The sequence below is a fragment of the Stigmatopora nigra genome, chromosome 5 (assembly GCF_051989575.1).
Source record: "Stigmatopora nigra isolate UIUO_SnigA chromosome 5, RoL_Snig_1.1, whole genome shotgun sequence".
Lineage (NCBI taxonomy): Eukaryota > Metazoa > Chordata > Actinopteri > Syngnathiformes > Syngnathidae > Stigmatopora > Stigmatopora nigra.
The window spans coordinates 6,301,908-6,319,006 of NC_135512.1; the positions used below are offsets into that span (position 1 = coordinate 6,301,908).

Here is a 17,099-nt window from a genome sequence, read left to right on the forward strand (position 1 = left end):
ATTAAAAAAATGAATCCTAAAAATCGTAAAAGTGATTCGACGTAGGAATGTAAACAAACTAAATACCACATGACATTCTTTGTCAAAAGTTTTTAATTGTTTACAATAACTCATGGCAACATATCAGTATCACCAAGCCACTGTACAAATACAAAAAGAAAATAAAAAGAAAAGAAAGATCTGGTGTGAAAAAGACTATAAAAATTATTCCATAAGTGATTTATCACAAACTAGCACTGTAAGAGAATTATCATGGCACCAAGTCCCGGGTCATTACTGGCTTAAAACATGAAACAATAAATAAGAGATAAAGCAACTTAGTCAAAAGGCAGTGCATTATTTGTTAGGACAGGCATGGGGGTGCTGGGTAATGGCACTGCATGTGTTTATCATGTTTAATGACTCCCAAAATTATACTTTATGTTGGCACTGAGGTTGACACTTCCACATAGAAAACTACAGTATTGTTATTTTGGCTGTTTAATAATGTAAATAACTACTGAAAGTTTGAGAACATACCGAGTGACATTAAATTAAATGTAACACCTTATGTAAATGTTTGGACATATACCAACAGTTGGTGTGCACCGATGGTCGTCAGCTCGCTAAAATAAAATATGTACTTAGTAGCGGCACAACCTATTTAAACTTGGCCTGCTGCTTACAAAAAAATAATCATTCCTGACAAAGTAAAATGAAGTCAATTGAAAAATATTCCAGTCAAATAACTTTTGTAATGGTGATTTTACTGATTACACAACTAGATTAGGTAATTCAATAGTTGTATTCATTTATAAGATACATTTCATTTGAAATGTATCATGACAATTATTTTGAAAGGGCTTTTAAAAAGGCAGTTTTGAGCTACAATAGACTACAAGCTGACGACATGCCAAAAAAAAAACGATTCTTTTGAATCAGTGATTTCTTACTAGTTTGGCTACTTAATAAAAACTAATTCCTACAACTGTATTTTGTAAATTTGTTCACCTATACATAGTTTAAGTTGAGTATGAAATGAAGCTACTCGTCTATTTGGTTATGTTGTATGCCATCATTTGAAGAAAAGAAAAATACATATATTAAGTGTTTGCCTTGTGGGCATCCTGGCTCAAAAATGCTGCTTACACATCCCAAAAAGTAAATAGTTGACCTCATTTGCTGTCAGATTAGCAAAATATGTACACACTCGATCTATTTGAGCTGGGAATCAAAGTGGGTGGAACTATAGCCAGGTTTGATTAATATTGTTATTGTTTTAAACTTGGTGGCTTTTAGAGTTCGAGTGTGTTCACAGGCTTAATAATGAGTTGTGTCAAAGCAAGAAAAGTTAAAGATTCGAGAGATTAAACACAGGCTCGTCGTGTTTGTCGGTGTTAAAAGCGTGCTAGTGTTCACGAGTGTAACAAGTGGGCCGGTGGAAAAGTGTCCATAGTCATGAGCTTGCTTTGTGGTGGTGATGGAGGCAAGATGTAAGGCAGAAAATTGTCCATTGTTTGGACACGGGCACCTGAGATGACACATGATAGGTCCATCATCTTAATGTTAAGCTTTTTTTCCTTTTTTTTTTGCTTCTCAACTACTAGTGTTTTTTAGCTTTTGTTTTTTTTCTTAAACACATTTATATGAAACAGATACGAGATTTTCTAAGTGTGGTTCAATGGTGATATTTCTTTTCTGAAATAAATTGAAAATGTAAAAGTGTAATTATACATGAATTTGTTATTTGTATTGCAGAAATGCATTGAAACAAAAAACATTTTGCAAGAAGCAGAACAATAAAATGCTCTTCCCACTACAAAGCCAATAAGACCGAATTATTTATCTCAAATAATGCCATGGAGAATGCATATATGTGCTAAGTGTGATAAGTATAAATGTGATTGGTTGAGAGGCCCTACTTTAAGAGCCACAGTGGAAGCAAAAAGGGGGGGGGGGGGCGCTGTGTGGAAATCAGAGTGGGGAAACCATAAGAACCATTTCCCACATTATATTCATGAAAAAAAAGTTGTTTACCATAAGCATTTGTGGAATTCAATCCTTTGAAATAATAGTTCTAGCATTAGATAGGTTTCTAGCCCCACCCATTTTGGAAGTGAACTCACTCACATGTGCTCAGTTGAAGAATTGCAATTTGTGAGTGCATTCTTAGTCTCTCATCTGCACATTGTCCACTACCATGGCCAACAAAGTTGTATTTGGGCAAAGAAACAAAACAAAGCACTGAAGAGTGTTCAACCGTTGTTGTTGTTGTTTTTGTTTTTGTTTTTAAGTGACACGTGACTTCAGGTCCACGCAGTGCTTGTTTTTTGTTGTCTTTGCAAAGTGTAAAAAAAAAAAAAAAAGTTGCTGCAGTCCTTGGTGGTTCTCCACATCGCTTTTGCGTGTTCCAAGGTTCCCACTGACAAGGCTGTTCAAACGCAGTCTTATTAGGATGAAGTTGAAGCTGCTGATTTGTGCGCAATTGAGTTGCAAAAGTAACCTGTCGTGGAGTAGGCTTTCTCAAACTGAGCTCAAATTCTATTTTGATTATGTCGGGATTGTCAGAGAGGAATGCTTGAAGCTGCACTATTTTTATTTTGATCTGGTTTCAGTTCTGTGAATTTTCCGCAATTTTGATGTATTGTTTTGGCTTATAGTGAAGTAAAGGACATTGATTACAAGCTAGTGTGCTGTGAGACAGCATCAGGAGCATAGTGGAAAATAAGATAATTCCATTTAAAATGTCAGGAAATTGTTATTATTTATAAATACTGACTTCATGATAACTGGGGTTTGAGCTTGCTTAATTGTTGCTCTGTGTTTGATCATAATTATTGGATGTCTTGTGTCCCTTGGGTTTGGATTTAAAATTTGAACCACATTTCTAGCTTTCCATGAACTAAATGCAAACTTCCTCCTAAGACGTGTATGGAGCTTTTTCCCTTGCTGACAAATTCTGAACATAATGGGAAATAGTTATTAAAATAAAAAAAACACAAAGACAAAAATAACAAGCAATATATATGCATGTATGATGCATATACACAATGCTATACATATAAACTGTCTTATATATAAATTTACAAATGATACGCAGAATTTTAGAATTAAATTGAGTTTTTTTTTGCTTGGATTTTTTATCCAAGCAATTTATCTTGTGTGTTTTTGATTGACTTCTTGATAATATTCAAATATTTCAGGTATTGTGTAGGTGAAATAAAATGTAAAAAAAAAAAAAAGTGTATACTACTCCTTCAGCTCCAGTCCTGCACGAGTCATGTTGGGTTTTGTTGAGGGAGGAGATGGCAGATGCAGTTGGAGGACAGATCAGGTTTCGTTTAATTCCAAATCCGCAGGAAACTGTCCCAGGAGCCGGTGCCCACGGCCATGCCGTCGTCCGTCACACCCAAGCAGCTCACCCTGTTGTCGTGGCCTGCCAGAACGCCTGCGTGTCGGGAAGACAAACAAAAGCTTGAACCTTACTTTCCAGCTGGGCCCGACACAATTGATTTTGCTAACCTCGAGGTTTAAAAAAAAAAAAATCTGCCATTTTTTAAGTTGCCATATGGTAATGTCTTTTATGGCATGGAAATAAATTCAACATTATTTGTGGGTCAGTTTAACATGCTGTAGAAAATAAACCAATGAAAAGGTGGAAATGAAGTAGTTTTCCTCAAATTACAAATAAAACAATGGATGGTATTATTATTTCTGTTGAACTTTTTGCACTTTTGACATACCGATGTATAGTGACTGCAAATACCGCATGTTATATGGCTGAATATTTCCTCCATTCATTCAACAGGGCAAAGCATGAACGTACCTGCCCGTTCTCCTTTCAGGGTGTCCCAGACATTGCAGTTAAAGTCATCGTAGCCAGCCAGCAGAAGGCGGCCACTCTTGGAGAAAGCTACGGACGTGATGCCGCAGATGATGTTGTCATGGTTGTACATCATCAGTTCCTGGTCGGCACGCAGGTCGAAAAGCCTGCAGGTGGCGTCGTCTGAGCCTGTGCCAAAGGCGTTCCCATTGGGGAAAAACTGCAAGAAGCAGGAAACGGGGAAAAAACAATGTTTTCACGGTTATTTAAACACACCAATCAAATGATGGAATCTTGTCAAAGACAAGATTTTGAGTATCAAAACATGCCCATGCCATGTCTCAGAGAAAAGACATTTTTAGGTTCCTTTGGAAATGGAGTATGGGTTGCGGTTTAGCAAAGTCCAATCAATGAAATACCCCAAGTACTGGTGATTTTGATACTCACTGTGACTGCATTGATGTCAGACACATGCCCAGTGAAAGACTGTCTGCACATCCCATCGCGGATGTCCCACAGCTTGGAGGTGGCATCGCAAGCTCCAGACACAAAAGTCTTGTAGTCGGGACTGAGAGACAAGCTCATTACATCCCCTGTGTGGCCAGTGAAGCTTGTGGCCTGTTGGCCTGTCTCTATGTCCCACAATGCACTAGGAGATACATAGGGTTACATTATTATTATTATTGTTGTTGTTGTTGTTGTTGTTGTCAAGTGGACCATGCACTGTATATTCAGGAACTCAGTGAATTAACCAATGGTAATAAGAGTTTTGGGTCGGCAACATCATCTCAGGTAAAATTATTATTATTATTATTATTATTATTATTATTTTTAAACAGCATACTCGAATACTTCTTCCACCCTTCAAGAGAAGAGATGCAAGTGGAACTTTCAGAAGATACACACTCACCAGGTGGTATCTCCAGAGCTTGTCAGTATCTGGTTGTCATCCAAGAAACGACAACAGGACAAATAACCTGAAAGAAAACACATGTACAAATTTGATTAGTAAGGGGAATTCGATTACACTCCAGATTACACTTATTGTGACCTCAAGGAGAAGATACACTAAATAAGGGTGCCAAAACAAATTGCTAGCTGGGTAAGTATGATGCACTAATACAGTAGATAAGTGTTGGTATTTGAAAAAAAAGACATACTATGATGCTCAGAGAATGTCTTGTAAAAATACATTAAACAAGACTCATGGTGTTGACTGCTTTGTGGCATATTATTGGTTGGTGTGGGCTTGCAAATACTAATTCAAATAGCTCCAGATTTATTGCCACACACTTCAAATTCCTTCCTTCTTGTGAGACATGTGAATCATTTTTTAATCAAGCGGTTTTCTGGGATCTGTTCCACAAAGCACTGTTAGTACTATAGCAAAATGGAGCATGCAACCCCTAACCACCATTTTCCTGGGTATTGAAATTAGGCTGCTGATAGCACGTTTTTTTTCTCGGTATTTCTAGTTAACAAGGAATCAATAAAAATATATTGGCAATTTAGGAAGTCTCTCACCAACTTCATCTCTGAACATGGTTTTCATTATATTTACCTTCATAAGGAGGACAGAATTCATGACAGTAACAACAATGCACGATATATATTTTTTACTCACCCGTGTGTCCTGGTAGCTCACGGGTCACACGCACACTGCCCTCTCGGGTCTTCAGGCTGTAGATGGAGCAAATGTTGTCTAGGCCACCACAAGCCACATAGTTTCCAGAAGGGGCGTAGGCGCAAGTCATGACCCAGGAAGAGCGAAGTGGGATGGCATGCATCTGTGGATGTCAATAGACATTTTATTATCAATGCTGTCATGAAACAATGAAATGCTTAAACTGTAAAAAAACAAAAAAAAAAACATTGAAGGATATTCTATAATACAACGGTTCACTGTTCCAGATTTTCCCACCTTATTTGTGGTGTAACTGTCCCAGATTATTAGTTTTCCATCTTGGGAGGCACTGACAAGAAGCCTGAAAAATAAAAAAAGGAAAAAAATGTGATGCAAGGGATACATGTGATGTACATACTAATATCTACACTTCATGCATGTGGTGTTTTCAAAGCAATGACAGTAAGCCACCGTACGTGCTCGGTGTAGGAAAGATCTAAAGTGTGGCATTCTTGGCTTCCTTTTTACAGCATTGCCTTGATGAAATATTAGCATATAAATATCTACTGTAAAGCCAGAGGTGGGAAGGTTAAAGGGCAAAGAAAAACAAAAGTGAACTCCAAGTATTTAGACCTCTAGCATGGGACGAAAATGAGGAGGATATGCCAAAAAGACTAGGAGACAACAGCTATGCCTAAATAGTGCAAATGTGGAAACACCACGACCTCATATTTCCTGCTCTCTAGGGACAGGAAGCGGCTTGATGGGGTTGTGCTTACAATCAAGCGGGGAGCCACCGAGCGCAAATGTCAATAGCTGTGTACAAAATAAACTCCCTGCTGGATCACAAAGAGGGTGCACACATGCCAAAAAAATGGCATCTCAACCATTCAAATCATATTAAAAATAGTCTAAATAAAAAATAAAAAGCTTTCAGTTATGGATTTCCCCAAAAATGCACATCATTCAAATAGAAAGCCACTGTTAGGACTGCATGCAAAGAGTCAACCTTGGTGAAACAGTTAAAAATGCAGTTGGTACATTCCATTTTTATGACCATTGTTTTAGACTGGCTATAAATGGGTGATTCAAGAATTCGAAAATGTTCCCAAACTGCATGTTTAAGGCAATATTATTAAACAAGCTGTGTTTGATACCACTGTGGATTGAAAGATTATTAATGTAATATTAATGAGAGTGTAAGTCTGTGCTAACACAAGCTAGTAGAAGTAGTGGAGGTGCCAGTGACATTCCCTTATGGTGATTTAGTATTAGTCATATTAGTAGAAGTTGTGGTCGTAAGCAGTAGTAGCTGTAATAGCCCCACACCTGGGACTGCCCTCACTGGTCAAGAGCATTGCATTGGGAGACAGACGGACAGAGACACAGATTTAGGGCACATGGATCGACATAAAACATTGACACACACACATTAACATATGCTGCAAACTGCAGTTAACAACACTTTATTACAGAACCAGGATATCCACATACTGTAATTCAATTCACATGTCCTTGGCAAGCCGGAAAATGAAAAGTTTAACAGAGCTAATATTTGCTTTGTCATAAGAAAGAAAAAAAAAAGATGACACTACCTGGAGTCACTCCCCCAGTGCATTGCATAGATCTTAGCCAGGTGGCCCCTGAGAGTGCGCCGCGTCCGCATCTGTATCCGGCCCACTGAGTCCAGACCAGCTGTGATCTACCAAAAACACAGGAAGGAGTGTCAATGACTACACCCCACTTAGATATAACCCTAGGTTGAGCTAAAAGAAAATGAAAACAAGTTATACTTTCTACTAATTAAATAGGAATTCTATGAATCACTTAAACAATGGGTGAGCCTTTTTCAATTTGGTAAGAGGATCTGGTGTGTGTGTGTCCAATCAGAAAAAAACAAAACAATAGAGATGTTATTCTATATATATAGTGCTGATTACCTGTGACAAAGTAGAGTCACTACAAGCTTTCCTTGCATCCTGCAGTGGAAAAAAAAGACATATTTTAATACTTTGTAAGGCAAGTGGTGATTAGAAGAAGAATAACACACACACGTATATACACATGCCTTTCTACCCCTGTATAGATTACAAACATACATATCAATAAAAAAATCCTTGCAAAAATCATAATAACAAATCAAATCTGGTTACAGCCCCCCCAAAAAATCTAAAAGTTATTTATTTTATTGGCCATCATTGACGATAGACATCTCATTCATTTCTACTGGGAGTTCTGACTGTGAATGGTCATTATGCAGAGCACTTGACTGGCGCCAGATGTCCGCTCCATTTTGACTGGGACATGCAACAACTGTCTGCCTACTTCTCCCAATCAAGATGGATTAGACTTCCAGAGCCTTCAATGGCAGCATAGAAGTTAAAAGAATGCCCTATTTGGTTGAAACACAAACACAATCGTACATGACAAAGAGCGGTGACAAACATTTATGTCGTGCGCCACATCTCTTACATTAGGCAGACAGTCTCTCACGTGTAAATATCACACACACCCACAAGTGTGCCTGCATAAAATCAACTATATACACGACGTTGGCGTACCCGGATCTGATTGCGTAGCTGATCGCTCTCCTGCCGCAACTGTTCCAGCTCACTCATTGTTCCTGGGATGTGTTCAGGTCACACTCCACACCAAACACTGACTGAGCGAGGAAAATGCACGTGACGGAATGCACGCACTCTCGCACCCACACACACACACACACACAGTGGAAACACGCACAACCTCACTCCCTCGCCAGCTGACACCTGCAGGAAAAAGGGAACAAAACACAATCACATTTAGAACATAAATGCAAACTTATGAATCCTTCCATCCAGCCAATGTACTGTATCCTGTCTGGTGAGCAGAAAAGGGTGGAGGAGGGCAATGGCCTGGAGGGGGGTCTTGCTCTTCAAACAACCCCCAGTATGGTTCAAAAAGGCCATCTGATCCACATTCTGACCTTTAACTCACTGAGCATTTTACATTGTTGCAATTTATCTCAACATGAGTCTGATGTAAGCAACACAGTAGCCCATTACACACTATTCATAAAAGTCCACATTTGTATTGTGTTGCTTTTCTACATATTCTTTAAAATTAGGTACCATTTGTCCTCACAAGGGTCATGGGCCGTTCTGTATAATTGACACAAATATGATCTAGCTGGAGGAAACACATCTGGTAAGACTGTAAACGAATGCCCATAGAAAATACAATACTGGGTACAGTTTCAGGATCTAAATATGTACATTGTCAACAAAGATTGTACATTCGATACACTCACAAAAATGAGAAAGCAGTTGAGTAAGTCAGGGTTGCACTTGGCATTAAAAGAAGTAAAGCCAGACTGTCTAAATTGCCAGGACAAGAGTGACACGTCATACCCGGAAGACGACGGACCTGCTACCATGCCAACCAACAATACCCTCCATGGACAGTAACAATAACTAGCATTTTAAATGAGTCGGGCCTGTCTCTAAGAAGGAGGGGTCTATTAAAATGTTTGCATATCTCATTATTGTACCACTAAAACTTGGAGATGAAACATTTCATTTAGACCCACAATAGAGTTGAATAACTGAGTAGGCATTTTTATGTCCATATCTCACAATAGACAATAGTGCACCCACAGGTCTTTCGATTAGATAACTTTATTTATCATGTATTGGGGAAATTTCCTTTATGTCTTAAATCATAAAACCATGTTGAATAGAATTTTTCAATGCCCCAATAGAGATTACAAACGAGTTGTGTTGAAGAACTGGTGTCTTCTGTCTCACCAGACAGACACGAGCATTCACATTGTCACTCTTTAAAATATCTCAGTGTCATATTGAGGGAAATTAAACACAATTGTGTTAAACGCTACATCCAGTTCAGGTCAAAAGCGAAAAGGATTTGAAAAACATGATCAAGGGCGTATATGAAAAGCAGCCAAGGTGCACGCCTTTCAAATAAGACAAGAGCAAACAGTTCTCCAAGAAACAAATCTCTAAATTTGTTAACACAAAGCCCAGGATTTCTCCATTTACGGTCCATATATATATATACAGAACTGTTTGTGCCTTGGCCAATGGCAACGACGGGGGATTATACAAAGAATACTTGTAATTACTTTGCACGAAACTCAAGAGGTGAATCATAGGCCAAGGAAGAAGTGCACCACTGGAGTTGGTCCCAATTTTTTATAGTGCAGAGTGTTTAAATGGTTCTAGAGCCAGACTACTCATTTGTATGTGAATAAGTCTCCATTTGTGTGCATGTATGTAGTCCAGCCTTCTTTTTTTTTAACTGTGGGAAGGCTAAATGCGATTCTGACAGCGCTTGGAAAAGTGCACTTCAAGACAACCCCGAGATTAAATTTTCAGTTCCATTTTCTATAATTCAACAATTACAGTCCTACTTTCCCTTCTGTGTAGGACATCAAGAAAATCTCAAGAGATGTGAAGGTTTGTTACTTTAGATTAAAATCATTTTAGTTAGGGACCCATTTTTAGTATAAAACAGGCTACATTTCAAGCTTCATGACTTAAATACATGGTGGCCTTTTCTCATCTTAAGAGGATTCAGACTGAAATGATGCACGAGTACAGCCAAGCAATGAAATCATTATTGCTGCCTAGGAAAGACGTCACACTCTCCTCTGGCTGACGCAACTGGCTGAAGAAAGGCTCTTGGCCTGTGACATGCCTAACAAACAAACCCAACAGCATGGCACAAGTGCGCACGTGTGGCTGTGTCTTGGCACTGACCATTATTTAGTAAGTAGCTGCCATCCATAAGAAATAATGCTGTTTGGCACAACTATTTGAGAGATCTGTAGAGGCCATTTCTGCTCAATGATCTGGCCAGTGTCAGTCCAGGCAGGCAGACACTCACTAAGCCAAATATTTAAATAAACAAAGTGAATGTGACATGCACACAAGTCTTTTTGTTAGCTTATTTTATTTTCAGTTGGACAAATAATTCATTTAACTGGAGTCACATAAAAAGATGTATACGTAGGCTAGGCTTAAATAAGAGTCATACTAAGGGCACAGGTAAAATGGTCTTTTAAGGTTCTTGATATGATCATGAAGTTTGATGATCCATGAGGAATTTGCAAAAAAAAAAAAATCTAAATGGCGACACACGAACATCTTTATGAAAAGAGAACGGCATGAGGCCGTTTTGTGTCATTTCTACAGCTTCTTCCTGCATCCGGGAGTGAAAACATCAAGATTACTTGGGAATGCACTACGCACAAAACACAAACAGATGGTACTTTTAGACGAGATATTGCGATAGCCATATATGTAGCCATTAATTTCGGCCTAGTACAGTAATCATAAGTCTGGACACTTCCCATGTCTGTTTTTTTTTTCTTTCTATATGCTGAACAAGTTTTTATTTGACCAATTAGAATTGACTTAAATTCTCATTACAAGATGCTCTTCTCTTTTTGGATAGTTCAATAACATGGTTGCTGCATACACATGATCATTATTAACGTAAATGAAGATTTTTCATAGTTTTAATGTTTGTGCCATAAAATACTATTGTCCCACATAGTTTAAGTGTATTATTTATTTTTTTAAATGGGGAAAAAAAATAGGGCTAAGTTTGAACTTTCACCCATCTGATATCTTTAAATTCAGTAGCCATGTTGCCTCTTTTACTATTAGCGTGCGGTTCATGACTCATTCAAACATCTAGAGAATGAAAGATATGCTGTTTTGCTTCAGGTAAGTACATTTTCCAGTAAGGTAGGTCCCATTTCTCACAAACCATTAAATGCTCATTTACTTTGTGGTGCGTGAAGTCACCAAACCTGCGTGGGAAATGTCTTATCATACAAGCCCGTGAGTTTTGTTTCATCAACCTAGAGAGAAAACAATGTCAGACTGTTTATAATCATAATTATGTATTTGATACAATCATCAAATATTATTAAATTACATTATCTTGACTTCCGTACAGGCAATGTGTATTCACTTCCTAAATCGTTCACTTTCCATGACACTAATGAGTATAAAGCGGTTCAGAAAATGAATGAATGAATGAATCTTTCACTTGTGGAAGCTCAGGTCTATATGCACAACTCAACAATATAATTTATTAATGTATTATTTGTTTTTCAGGGGCCCTGATGAATTTGAGTGTCTTTTAAGAGAAAATAAAAAGAACAGAAACATTATATACAAAATGTGATAAGAAGCATAGAGCCCCATTTATTTGTGGCTGGAGCCACATGCAGCTCAAGAGCCGCATGTTCATCACTGCTGATGTTTATGCATTATAATGTCTTTGTTGGCCCACGTGCATAAGATCTTCACTTAAACACTGCCATTAACGGGGATAGATGTCCAAAATAAAAATGTTAGTCAATGATCAATATTTAATGCCATTGACAGCGAAAGACCAACCATTTACACTGGGAAAGTCCAAATGGATTGGACGTCCATCACCGTCAAACAAAGGGAATGAGAGAAGGCGGGGCTTGTCAAAATTAAAGACAACCATGTTTTCTATTGGGAAAAGATGATTTAAACCACAGATGCAGATGGTTGAAGCAAAAACGTATAGTGTTGCCCATGACCCGACTGTCATGAATCAATGCTACATTGTTTAATATCTCCAAGACTTTGAAATAGCTGATCTGAAAAGTCATGAAGAGCATCCAAATTAACGACAGTAGTAGAATGATAGATCTATATAAATTTGTCAATAGGGTGGTGGGGTGTTACACTAGTACAAAAAGGAAACACGTAATATATTGAAATAGATCAAGTGCCATTTCAGAATAAAATTGGGCCGCCTGTCGAGTACCAATTGGAAAAAAAACAACAACATAGTAGTATCATAGGGACATTATGTCAACAGCTACTCGGTGACATTATAGGAGAGGCTCGAAATTATTTTATTTAACACGATGGCGAGTAAAAGTGCGTTAAAAAAGCAGGAAAAAAACACAAAATGTACAAGATCGGCGTTGTAAAACCAGACAGCACGTCTTTACCTGAAAAACAGCTTTGCCTCCCTTCACTCTTGCACGATTTAATAGTCCGTGTCACGCCAGTGCAGTCTTACGCGATGATCATATTTCCAACTGCAAGAAGGGGAAAATGACAAGAATAACGTTTATAGTGGATTATGAGGTTCGCAGGTTTTGGAGCGTGCACCACTGTGGTCAGATTTGTCAAAATTTTCTCCAAACAAGCTAATCACCACACCCATGAAAGTGGGAACATGGCAACAGCCTACACCGAAGAGGGGGTGCCTTGTGTTGGATTGCGAGTCGGGATTTCCTTTAACTGAAGTAAGACTTAGTGAATCTCTGTTTTCACCGATTCATATTTGACTTAGCTCCCTGATTATATAAAATTTCTATAATAAATATTCGTTAAACACTGGAAAATATAGGGGGAAAAATCAAAGTGGGACCCGTACAAAAATGGTACAGTCTGAAAGCTCAGCTAGTGAAAAAGGAAGCGACCAGTGTACAGGAAGCAAATAGTATTATATGTACAAAACTGGTTACAACACTCAGTCAAATTTGACCACGGATTTGTTCAGTTTTCAGACAGCCTGCTCAAATCACAGAAACACAAATTGTTAAAGTGAAATTTGCTAACTAATATTTGCTTGTATTTACCTAATTGGCACAATACGACTTTCTTACAAGCACAAACAGGCAGCATGTGTTACACACTAATAATACCATAAGTATGGTGTGACGTTTAAGAGCTGGAATGACAGAAGGAAGTCTAAAATAAATTAGATATACTTCAAATTTGGCAACCAAAAATATTTAGAATTAAGACTTGAGCATAAGGTCTCGTTTATAGGGAGATAGATTGAGACCTTTGCCAAATTTTGGACTGCATGCATACATGGTTCATATAAAGGATCTTTTTCCATTAGGTTAGAGTGAATTTTTAATGTGGCCAATGAAAGGAAGCAGTGGGATAGACTTTTCCATATCTCTGCACGAGCTAGAATCAATCGAGGGAAGATGAAAGTTGCCCAGTGTTTGGTTTCCTTTCGAAGTGGCATGGGGTCAGATTAGGTTTAATTGAATTCACACCCAGCAGTGACTTAGGTGTGTCAAACTGATTTGCTTCCAAGCACATAATAAGGATTAGTAAGATACTGTATTTAGTTGATCTGTTGTTGGAAGAGGTTTTTTTTAATTCTATCATTAATGAATTTATAGAAAGAAATAAAGCAAAACTAAGTATTGTCGTGGAAGGGTTTAAAAAAATGGTGCTGAGCCTGCTTGTAAATTGAAAATCATGATTAAACTATATTGCCATTATTGTTGTCAAATATGACTTGAAGTTACTAAACACAAGAATAATATATGATCCAATTTGTGTTGTCCAATAATTCAATTAGAGCAGCTGTATGATCTTACTTCTATTTTTTCCATCTCATAAATGACTCATGGAATAGAAGACTGCAATGTTGAATTGTTCTGCTTTTTATTTATCTAAATCTTTAGTTGATCTCTGATAATAAGCGGTTAGATGCATTTAGCATCTGAGATTCAGAGTCAGTGTCCAAAGGCAGGTCTTTGGCCAATCACACCACCGAGTCCATTGCTTGGCAACCAAAAGAGGAGGAGGAAAGGGGGTGTAGGGAGGAGGGGGGGGGGGGGGGTGATACTACAAAAATAGACCATCAAGGAGCTGTATGTTTGAAAAAAAGAAAAAGGAGAGACACACATGTTGGTTGGGCTATAAATAGTAACAAGGACCATGGACATCTTATATGCTCAGTAGCTATGTTGTATTGTTACATGCAGTCTAATGAATTACAGCATTTTTACACACATTGGTTGAGGTATAAATAGTGTCAAACAGCCTTGACATTTTATGTTGTACAGTAGCTCTATTGTATTGTTGGAAACGGTGGATAATGTGTTACAGATATTTTGCATTGATGCAAAATGAGGCATAGTAACTAATAAAGATTTGAATTTTGTTGTTGTTTTATAGCTCTTGATAAAATAACAAGAGATGACACCTAATTATTAAGCAAACGTTGACAAAGTTGTGGATTATCTATAGTAAAGAAATGGTTAAGGCAAAATAATTTGGCATCAGAAGGGAGAATATATATGAAAGAACAGTAAATATACTTCAGTTGTCACATTTGAATTGCATCACATTGTTATGAATAACCAAATAGCATATTGAAAATGCATTGGAAAATAAACTGGAGGGAACAAGACCATTTTTAATGAGCTTAGAATTTTTTTTCACTTTAGATTTCACTTAGAATCAAAACCTGTCCCAAAGGACCCTATCATGTAATATTTTAACTCTATCAAAGGCAATTAAACGGTTTAGCAACAGCAGGTCCTTAAAAGGCTTTATCAGGACTGTCTTATCCACCAGACATCGCCCAGGGAGGCTGGACGTTGCCAAGGCAACCCTCACAAATGGCTGCTGACGTCAAGAAGGTAGGAGAAAAACCGGGGAGAGCCACAGCTTCTATGCATAATGTATTATAGGGGGGGGGGGGGGGTTGTGGGGGGGGGGGGGGGGGGACTTGAAGAGTGTGAAGCGAATTAAAATATGTGCGCTGTACTTAACTCACAGCATCTTTCTTCAGTAAATCAAGGCTGACAGTTTAAAAGATTCACTTTTTGGCTGGCAAACAAAATCAAGCTCTTATTTGAATCACAATCACGTGGCACACATATTTCTTAGATTGAGGCATTCTTCAAGCTTCAGCAAATGCAAATACTTGTGAATATTATATATGTATTTTTTTTTATATATATATATAATAATGTGTATCTCCACAATGCTATTCATTGAAATTTGGAAAAGAGATGCGGTGTATGACAGCGAACTGTACACTGCCCTCTTTGACAGGTTCTTGTCTAATCTCACTTCTATTGTTGGCACATGAGCGACAATCTGACCAACAGTTTGATGAAGTGCCCTCATCATTTTAGTGATAATGTCTCTCGTGATGCGTTGGAATTACTAGATTGGCGAGCTGGATGCCGATTATGGAGTCAGGGTTGCTGCTCGCACAAGGCCAAATGCTATTGGACCTCAAATTACTACTGCAATGAAATGCATAATCCAAATGTGTGTATTTGCATGTAAATAATCTTTTGTGTAAAAGTGCCTTCCAATTGAGTGGTAACCAGGGTAGTCAATCTATGGCACACCTCTTGGTTAAAATTAACTGGAATTTGAGCAAAACAACACATTTTGTTGATGTGTATACATGTTTGACTCATAGGAAATACATATTTTTAAGACATCCAACCAGTACTACAGATAATTTGTAATTTTTTTTGTAAGTGTGAGGTTATCCGAAAAGACTTCTTTACTTAATAAATCATACATCATCAAATATGAAGGCCAGAATTGTTGCAAATGAATGTGCAGTGAAGTGCAAAGTGCTTTGGGGAATTTCCAATACTTCTTCTATTGGATTTCTAGCAACCATGAAGCCTGAATCAACGTGCTTTTACAGAGAAGTGAATCATACATATTAGTTACAAAAGAAACATTATGCAACATATTTGTAACAATGCTACCCTCTTGTTCAAGCAAGGCTTACCATAGTTACAACATGAGTGTAGCAATCATCATTCATTCATTACTGTAATCTTACAATTAGTACTACAACAGAATCCTCGCTTGTATGGTGGGGCACAGCTTCCTAACATAAATCTCGATATACAGTTGGTACTAATGATATATACAAAACAATGTACACCCAGATATCCATATATTGTATAGTTGCATTATTATAAAATCCCATGTATGGCCATATATACCTTTAGACAAAGAATTATCTCTATGGATGGAATGTTTGCAATCCCAAAACTGCTATTTTAAATCAATATGGGAAAACAATTACTGAGCGATCTTACCTACTGCAAGAAGATAGCACAGGAAGTCTTTTTATTTTTTATTTTTTTTAGTAGGTCCTGAATGGCATGGTGTGTTGGATCCTTCCTTTTCAGACGGGTAGAGGTTTCAAGGAGAATTAATAAATGGTGTGTGAGGCAGTACTGGCAGATGAAGCTACTGAGTAGAAGAGTGCGGAGATGGGAGGAAACGATGATGGGAGATGGAGCACTATTTTTGTTAAAGGGACAGTGTTGTGTTTTCAATGGAATCATGTCATTGCTTTAGGATCCAGGTCAAGGACCTTTAAAAATTCTCCTGTTTTAATGGGGCAAATTGCATTATTGGTTATGTAAGTGTTGATGGTTGATGGCTTTTACTGCTTCTTTTAAATGGATAGAGAACATTGGACCCCCCCCCCCCCCCCCCATTGCATTGTGTAAATGGATCAGATGTCACTGTAACAGTTAAAAAGTAAACGTTGTTTTCTCTACATATTAGTTAAAGTACATCAAAAACTAAATTTGTTAGCTTTTTCTATAGGCATTTTATTTAATATATTGTGACTTTGGTCCTGATGGTTATACGGTAACAGATTGATGAATGTATAAATAACTCTACTGTGTTTGGTGTAGTTTCCATCATGAATCTTTAGTGATTGCTTTTGCTTATCAGCAGTGATTTGGTGCTAGTTCTACTTGTCATTTCATTAACTATTGTGAGAGATTTTGGCATTCTGCAGCAGTGATTTTAATTTTGAGAATCCCAAAAATAAAAACTCTGTTTTAAGAATTACATGTGAAGACAG

General features: G+C 37.7%; 1 protein-coding gene across 3 annotated transcripts; it reads right to left on the reverse strand.

Moving 5' to 3' along the window:
* Positions 1 to 75: 75 nt before the first annotated feature.
* On the reverse strand, positions 76 to 16,473 carry LOC144196244 (guanine nucleotide-binding protein subunit beta-4). 3 transcript variants are annotated; one of them, XM_077716179.1, is made up of 12 exons: positions 16,315 to 16,473; positions 12,430 to 12,519; positions 7,988 to 8,194; positions 7,367 to 7,405; positions 7,022 to 7,128; positions 6,756 to 6,770; positions 5,724 to 5,787; positions 5,427 to 5,589; positions 4,713 to 4,779; positions 4,250 to 4,451; positions 3,806 to 4,022; positions 76 to 3,427 (listed from the first exon to the last, which is right to left on the reverse strand). In XM_077716179.1, exons 3-12 carry the CDS (start codon positions 8,042 to 8,044, stop codon positions 3,321 to 3,323), a joined length of 1,038 nt encoding a protein of 345 aa, XP_077572305.1. In that variant the 5' UTR covers positions 8,045 to 8,194; positions 12,430 to 12,519; positions 16,315 to 16,473; the 3' UTR covers positions 76 to 3,320. The 3 variants fall into 3 exon arrangements, with proteins under 3 accessions (XP_077572305.1, XP_077572304.1, XP_077572306.1); XM_077716178.1 differs by lacking the exon at positions 16,315 to 16,473 and having other exon boundaries at positions 12,430 to 12,761; XM_077716180.1 differs by lacking the exons at positions 6,756 to 6,770; positions 16,315 to 16,473 and having other exon boundaries at positions 12,430 to 12,756.
* Positions 16,474 to 17,099: the final 626 nt, after the last annotated feature.